The 8334-nt window shown below is 46.2% G+C and overlaps 1 protein-coding gene across 2 annotated transcripts in view; it reads left to right on the top strand.

Annotated features, from left to right (window-relative positions):
• The first annotated feature begins 7 nt into the window (after positions 1-7).
• OGFOD3 (2-oxoglutarate and iron dependent oxygenase domain containing 3) overlaps positions 8-8334 on the top strand; it is a 94753-nt gene continuing 86426 nt past the window's right edge. For both annotated transcript variants that reach the window (XM_077833119.1, XM_077833120.1), the window contains exons 1-2: positions 8-429; positions 3835-4052. In XM_077833119.1, the coding sequence (XP_077689245.1) occupies positions 332-429; positions 3835-4052 (316 nt within the window). In that variant the 5' untranslated portion in view covers positions 8-331. The remainder of the gene's footprint in view (positions 430-3834; positions 4053-8334) is intronic.

Below are 8334 nucleotides of genomic sequence, written 5' to 3'. Positions count from 1 at the left end.
CTATGCTCTATCACTCTGATATAGATTGCATTGGCCTGTCTCTCAATCCTTGTTCATACCTCCTGTTCTGTCATTCTGGTATAGATCGCTTAGGCCTGTTCTGCTCATCGCTCTCACATGGACTGCTCCTATCTACTTGCCTTGTCTTGCCTGCCCGATCACACCGCGACACCGGCGTGGATTGCTCTAGTCTGATCGGCTTCCTGTCTCTGGTCTGGATTGCTCTGCCCTGTCCTCCAGCCTCAGCAGTGGCTGCTTGAGCGCATCGCTCCGGTCTCCTCGTGCGGGCGGTTAGTCCGGGGCTCCGGGTAGCGACAGCGCCCGCAGCGCGATGGCTCCGCAGAGGCGGGCGGGGCCCAAGGCTGCCGAGATCAGCGGGGGCTGCGCGGGGACCTGTGCGGACAGGGGGGAGCGGAGGCGCCTCAGCAGGTACCTGCCGGCGAGGGGGTGTGGGGGCCCGGCTGTTTCCCCGCAAGGGGGCGGATCCTGCTGGGCCGGGGCCGGGCGCCGTCCCCTCAGCCCCGGGATTCGCCCCGATGCCCGTTAGCGCCGCTCGCTGCGTGGCTGGGGCTCCGCGCCCCGCCCCCACTTGCCCCGGGCGGGATGCGGGAGCCCGATCACGGGAAGGGCCCGGGCAGGAGGGAGCCGCGAGGGATGAAGGCTCCCGGCACTCGCCGCCTGGCGGCTCCGCCAGCAGGACCCAGGCCCCGCGCTGCCTGGCGGCTTTGCAGGGGGCTGCTGTGCGGGGCGCCCCGTCCCCGGCGGGGGCGATGTGGCATTAAAACAGCCCCACCCCGCCGCTTGTCCCCGTGGGCCCCGCGGGGAGCTGGCACCATTGCGAAGGGAGCTGCCCATCCTGGCACGTTGGGGTCCCCATCAGCAGAGAGCCCGAGCGCCACGCAGCCTCCCACTCCCCAGTGCCTGGCTCCTCCGCGCACCCCGGGGAGCTGGGGATGGGGACCCGAGGCACAGAGAGGCCAAGTGACTTCCCACCATTACACAGGGTGAGCAGGGCTTTGAAGCTGTGTCCCAGGCTTGCATCCTGCAGACCTAATCACCCTACCTCGTGGGTGAAAGTCCATGAGGCAGTCTTTCTCTTAAGAGCCCCACTGGGAAAAGATTGGGCAGCCCAGATCTACGCCATGCTGTGTTCATGAAGGCCGTACAGGTGTTCAGAATATCGGTAATACTACCCCTGAATCTTATTTTATAAATTTATCTTATAAATCTGAAATTTATTCCTGTATCCAAAATTGTTGGCAAAACTAAAAATTGATTGTATGAAACTTGACCTTTGTGAAGGGTTTGGATGGTTCATTGAGACTTTACCTAATGTTTGTTACCTGTAGCAAGCTTTGCAAGAGAAGTACTGTTCCCCAAATAACAGGTCAGGAACGGGCAGCACCCCATCCATTGGATATTTGTACCTGTTTTTATTAGGTTTCAGAGTAGCAGCCGTTTTAGTCTGTATCTGCAAAAAGAAAAGGAGTACTTGTGGCACCTTAGAGACTAACAAATTTATTTGAGCATAAGCTTTCGTGACCTACAGCTCACTTCATCAGATGCATGTAGTGGAAAATACAGTGGGGAGATTTTATATACACTGAGAACATGAAACAGTGGGTGTTACCATACACACTGTAACAAGAGTGATCAGGTAAGGTGAGCTATTACTGGCGGGGGAGGGGTTGGCTTTTAGTGTTATGTATAGACAATAATGTTATGTACATGCTATTCCATTCAAAACACTGTTGCATAGTTAAATGTGCAAATCAGCAAATACCATCGTGACATATGTCATAATGGCCAGACCTGAGTGGTGCTGTGACCCTGTTCAAGTATGGGTGTTGCAGTGCCAGTCACTCAAATTTGTAGGGGGTGGGTGTAAGGGTTCATGGGCTAGGAGGGTCAGGCTGCTGGTGTGGGGGGGAATGCCTGAGAGGGGAAGAGAAGGTTCAAATGTGGGGGATATCTGTGCCCCCTTACTTTAAATGGCACTCTGCTGTTCCTGCTTGGTTAGCAATAAAAACTAAGTGTCTAGGTAAAATGGGGGTGAGGCAGATGTGAAGGGAGGGAGCTGCTCCATTTTTTTCCTCCTGCATCTTAAATATGTGTGTGTGGGGGAAAAATACATTAAATGGATTTATTTTCTTCTGGATTTTTTGTCTTCCTCTTGGCAAGGTCCCTGTTGGAAAGCCAAGTTCTGCCTATTAAGAGTAAGGTAAATTAATTGCCATTTTTAGAGTTTCATTGTGATTTAGAGAGGAGCCAAATGTTTCTGAAAACATACTGTAAAATGGTTTGGAATCTTAAACCATTGGAATGCAGAGAGGATTAAAAAACAGCTGAGTTCCATTATTCTGGCTCTGCATTTTAGCAGGGCCTCCTGGTGGCTGTGATGGCAAAGCCTGGTGCATGCCTGGGCAGTTTTGTAGGGGAAAGAGAACAAGTAATGCACCTGTTCTTTGGAAGCCAGAGAACGGAATAAGAAGGACACTTTTATCTGTTTGTGTTGAGTTTCCTCCTTTAGCAGGGCTGAATCATGCAGCCCTTAGATGCGAGTTACTCCTGTCAAAGCAAGTGGGGAATTTTGCCTCTGCGAGGACTGCAGAATTGGGCTCTAAATCTGGCTAGTGGGGGCGTGCAACACTGCTGCTGGAATAAATGGCATTTATATTATATTGCAGGACATTTTTAAGTCCTTCCCACCTCTAAAGTTAACATACAACAGGCTTCAGGCGAGTGTTAGATCCTGAAGTCCTAAGGATCGGGGATGACAAAGCTCCATGTGCAGCTCTGAGCATCTACAATTTACAAGAGTTCTGGTAACTCCTGCTGGTTCCTCTGGAAACAGACCCTGATTGATGGAAATGGTGGTGGTGGGGAGGGGGAGGGGAGACTTTAAAGTAATTATTTAAAAAATCAGGAATGGATTTAAAACAAATAAGAAAAATTAATAATCCTTCCAAGTCTGGCGTGAGCCCAGATACTCGCATGTACTTATGTTAAGAATCTGCAGCCTTATCACGAGGGCCCTACCAAATTCATGGTTCATTTTGGTCAATTTCACAATCATAGGCTTTAAAAAATCATAAATTTCATGTTTTCAGCTATTTAAATCTGTAGTGTCACAGTGTTGCAATTGTAGGGGTCCTGACGCAAAAAGGAGTCCAGCAGGCGGGTGGGTGCTGGTGTTGTCACAGGGTTGCTATGGGGGAGGGGGTTGCGGTACTGCTACTCTTACTTTTGTGTTGCTGCTGGCAGCAGTGCTGTTTTCAGAGCTGGGCAGCTGAAGAGCAGCAGCTGCTGGCTGGGAGCCTAGGTCTGAAGGCAGAGCCGCCGCTATCAGCAGCACAGAAGTAAGGATGGCATGGTATGGTATTGCCACCCTTCTGCGCTGCTGCTACGGGAGGCGCTGACTTCAGAGCTGGGTGCCTGGCCAACAGCCGCTGCTCTCTGGCTGCCCAGCTCTGAAGGCAGTGCAGAAGTGAGGGTGGCAATACCATGACCCCCCCCCAAAATAACTTTGTGATATCCCTCCACAACTCCCTTTTGGGTCAGGACCCCAAATTTGAGAAACACTGTTCTCCCCCTTGAAATCTGTATAGTATAGGGTAAAAGCACACAAAAGACCAGATTTCACGGTCCATGATGCATTTTTCATGGGTGTGAATTTGGTAGGGCCCTACTTATCACAGCTTGTTGATACAGGGCTGGGAATGTTCATCCAGCTGATGAGCTAGCTCCCAAGGTGATTCCTAATCACTGCAGCGCAGAAGGGTGTATAAGATTGTTACTTGTTTACACAGGGATTTATCTGTGTTCTGTCCTTAGTGTGAGGAAAAGCAGAGCCCACCAAGAATCACGGAGGAAGTGGCTGAAAGTCGCATTCCTAGTCTCCTCTGCTGTCCTCGTTAGTCTTTTGAGCTGGAGTTACTTGGTCAGCGAAGATGGGGTCGCCGAGGTTCTGGCTCATTTCAGCGAAAGTCTGCAGGACAGATTCATTGAGGTGCCCTGCTCCGAGGACTATGACAGCCATAAAAGATTTGAAGGTATTTGTACATGAGTGTCATGGGGTAGGGTAGTCTTCTGGTGCCACAGCAGGCTGGCCTCATTTCCACTGGAGACCCTAATACCCACCTCTTCTCTCTGTAACATGTACCTCATCATAACTCACATGTTCCTTGACTTCCCAAATGCTCAAGTCTCTTATATCACTCCAGGATCTTCTGGTTCCAAAAGCACTTTGCTGTCTTTCCGTGCACCTTCCCCACCCCAAACTGCTTCATTAGGGCAGTGTGAAATTAAACTCCCTGCTAAATCAATTTCTCATTCCTTTTCCTGCTCTGCTGACTCCCCTGGTGGGAGTTTGTAAATACAATTCAGGATGTATAATGGAACTAATTCTGGGTACTGCCTGCACTGTGAGCACATAGTAATCACACAGGCACCAACTTCTGATACAGGTTGTTTCCAGAATCATGTGCTTTAAGTACTGTAGTTAAGAGCCAGTTTCCCCTGCAAGGTTGTCACTGATAATGAAAACATAGCTTTGCTATTGTCACTGCCAAATGTAGTAGGCATGTGGGTTCTGTCTCTGGTTACACATCCCCTTCCAGGTAATAGGATCAGCTCCGGAGACTGCTTTCTCTCAACTAGCTACCTATTTCCCCATCCACTTATGGTTACTTTGGGTTCCTGGTGATGGAGCTTCTAGAGATAGTGAGATTTCCCTCTCCTCTGGGGTATGTGGTATAGCACAGTGACTTATGAGTTCTGGGATTCCTTGGGAAATGGGGAAAGTTCATACTGGAATCTCCCAGAGGGTAGGCTGTCTTCTGCTCAGGCTCTGAGCGGCACTCCCAGGATGTGTGAATAAGCTTTTGATCTCCCCTTGGTGTTAAATACTTAGGTGCCAATCTGGGCACTGTGATCTGAAATGTAACCACTGTGGCAAGGTTAGATGATTCCTGTGGCTCTCAAACTAAACATAATGCACACTCAGGGGCTATGTAGTTCCCACAGCATCTGTTGCAGTGGAATTTTGGCATGGTTGGTGTGGCCCATTACACCTGCAGGTGCTGCTCTTTTTGGATTTATTCCATCTCCCCAGGTTCAAAGAAAACACTATATTGTAGATCTCCACTGGAGGAGCTTGCTGGGTTGAGAAACTTCTTGGCTCTGGATATGTGAAAATACTTTCCTAATTCATAGATCTCTCACTAAAAGGGACCATTATGATCATTTAGTCTGGCCTCCTGCATAATGCAGGGTAGAGAATTTAATGCAGTCATTTTTGCTTCAAGCCCAATAATTGTGAGTGAGCTGGACTCAAATTATTTTTATTCATCTGATTATTTTTTGCTGGCCAGCAATTCTTCCCCCCCCACAATCCACCTGTCAGAGGAGCTTCTCAGCCTGGAGGCTTAATCTGCCCTTGAGTTTGTATTTAATTCTGGTGTCTAGGTAATCTAGTCAGCTGTTAAATTTAACCGTGAGGTAGAAAGAAAAATTGCCAGGGTTCTGCTTCCCCTCGCAGCACTGACCAGGACACTCCCTAGATACTCCTGCACTATGGACTAGTTCTGTACACATTTAACGTTGTATTATGATTGAATTATTCAGCCCAGATGATGTCTTTATAGGTGCAGAGCCAATCACATAAAGGGAGAGTAGCTTTAGAACTACATTAGAGCCATTCTAAAACTGGGTAAAGCAAATCTTTCACTTTGTTTCTGGGCTATTAGATGCTATATCTCTCTTCACCTATAACACTTCATTTTTTTTTACCTGTAAGTGGTTACTTTTTAAAAATCTGGCCCTATATGCTATGTTTTCAAGAAATCACCTGTGGTATCTGATGTTTTTCCAAACACCTGCTTTATTAACAAGATAATTCAATTTATGTTGTGATGTGTATTGAATTTTGTGGTTGGTCAGCTCTTGTCTTTTGCTTGGTCTCCACAAAGGGGTGATGTTGAGATGATTAAAGAAATATATTCCATGCTACACTGTGTCAAGGCCAGAAAGCTGCTGTCCTTCCAAAGGTAGTTTGCAGGTAGCTTAGTGACTCAGAAAAAGGATGATTACATTTAGCCAGGTGTGCTGCCAAGTTGGATTCAGCTCCAGAGCTTTGAGTAGTTTGCTGGAAACTGTACTTTATACCTTAACTGTTTCATTCTGCTTCAGCCTAACATCTGCTCCTTTTGGCTGTTTGCCAGAAGTTGGGTCCTCCCTGCATCACTCTTTGATGCCTCAACAGCAGTATTTACAATGTTCCAATGGCTTTTATCTTTACGCTCCTGTCCCGACGGTCACCATCCTTCCAGCTCAGGAAAACTGGATGAGTTCCCTCTTGCAGCTCATCAGCATCATTTGTCTTAAGAGTTTGAGTGATGCAAGGGCATTTCCATCCATGTCCCTCCCCCTCTTCTCTAGGTTTAGCTGCTTGTTTCCAAAATGCTCCCAGCCCTTGCTGTTAAAAAAGGACACAGACTTGGTCAGGGGTATCTTCTGGGTCTTGATTTTTAAAAAAAATAGTTTATTATTTTTTAAGAGGATAATTAGGCAGCAAAATAGAATTACAAGTCCATCCAGAGCCAGCAGTAGCAGCATGTAAAGTCCCCGAGCACAGAACTGTCAATTGTTATCATTTTTGAAGTGCAGATTCAGGGAAGAGTTAAGAAGATGAAGATTATTGCACTCTGGTGTTGAGTCTGGCTGTAGCCCTCTTGGGTTTCTCAGCCTGGCAGCATCCTGTGGAATCTTGACACAGTTTCTTGTAGAAGAACCCAAAGGTTCTTTTAATCCAATGTTGAGATATAACAGAAGAACCATCAATAAAATTTCTCATTTGTTAAAGTGATCAGTTTTGATACTGTCTGAACTCTGATCATAGCCTAACAGCAATTGCAAACACTTAGCCTCCACTCAGAAGCCCAGACATGGAGCAAACCACTATTGCTAGCTCTTTATTTACATTAAAACTAGCCTGTTCCACCCTTTTTTTGTTTCATTACGGAACAAAATCTGACTGGTTCTGTTGTTCGTTACTTGTATGAGGCATTCACTTATTTGCCATTGCTTATCCAAAGCGCTCATACACACATCCAATGACCATTAAAAGTATATGGATATCGACCAGCAAGCCACTAGATGTTTTCTTAGATCTATTTAAAAGGTAGCGTTTCTTATGGACTTAGCCAGTTAGGAGTTCTTTTGCACCAGACCCAAAAAAAGTGGCTCAGAGTGCATAATAGTGAATTTGTCTTTGACACAATGAGTTAACTTTTCCAGGGTTGTAAGCTCCCAAATTGTTTCAAACCAGTCAGTTACAGATAGGGACTATACTTCCTCTTTCTGCCATAATGAGTGGAGAACACAAAGATGTAATCGGCTGTATTTGAGGGAGTAACCTGTATAGGTAACTACAACCTGGTTGTTTTTGAACTCTACTGCCGACAAGTGTTGCTTGAAGCATAGTCCAGAAAAGTGTATATCTTTCCTATGGGCTGTATACAGTGTCTCTGCATTGCTCCTTGGCTATTTGAAAGAGAGACAATGAAGTAGGTATTGGTCTTGATGGGATTTTGGAGAAATGGCACAGGGAAAGCTGGAGGTATTTGGAGGTAAACATGGACAGTGTGGAGTTGCTGTTCATAAATCAGAGGTGCTGGTTCTGAAAAATGAGGCTACTGTGTTTTTTCACTCTGTCTTAAAATGCAAAAGCAGAGTGGTAGCTATAATTTCACTCCTTAGCTTTTGCTTTAAATTATGTTTTTATTTATTATTGGAGCCAAAGCTTAAGGAAACTGTTGCTATTAAATATTTGAGGCTGTATTTCATGAAGTATATACAAATAACATAATGGTCTGTCATCTGCTGTCATCAGTGGCTACAAATGTGCTGAATATCGCTGCCTTTAACAATGATTTAAGTTCTTGCAAACAAGTAAATATTTTATGCCGACTTTCCAAAGTTCACCTAAAATCCATGTAAAGATTCAAATAAAGTTGAACATTCAGATGCTGGCCTAGGTTTCTGTTAATGTAGTTTCTGCATCCAGACTAGTACACCATAGCTTGGAGTTTTCAGCGCTTGCAGTGGTAATTCCTGCATCCAGTGTGACAACAATAGGAAACTCACAAGAAGGCCTCCGGCACTGGATTTTGAGCCATTATAATGGGTTTTAAAGCATTGTGCTTCCAGCCTGCTTCAATTGATATTGTAATTGGCATCACACAGCTTAGAGTTTATTCCTGACCATTCAATGGTAGTGAAGATCCCTCATACGGAAGTTCAGAGCATTGCTTGTCAGAGGATGAGCTCCTGGCT

This window comes from Eretmochelys imbricata, chromosome 14 (genome assembly GCF_965152235.1).
Source record: "Eretmochelys imbricata isolate rEreImb1 chromosome 14, rEreImb1.hap1, whole genome shotgun sequence".
NCBI classification, from domain to species: Eukaryota; Metazoa; Chordata; order Testudines; family Cheloniidae; genus Eretmochelys; species Eretmochelys imbricata.
Note: the sequence above shows the minus strand (reverse complement) of the source record. Positions and strands in the feature narration are given on the sequence as shown.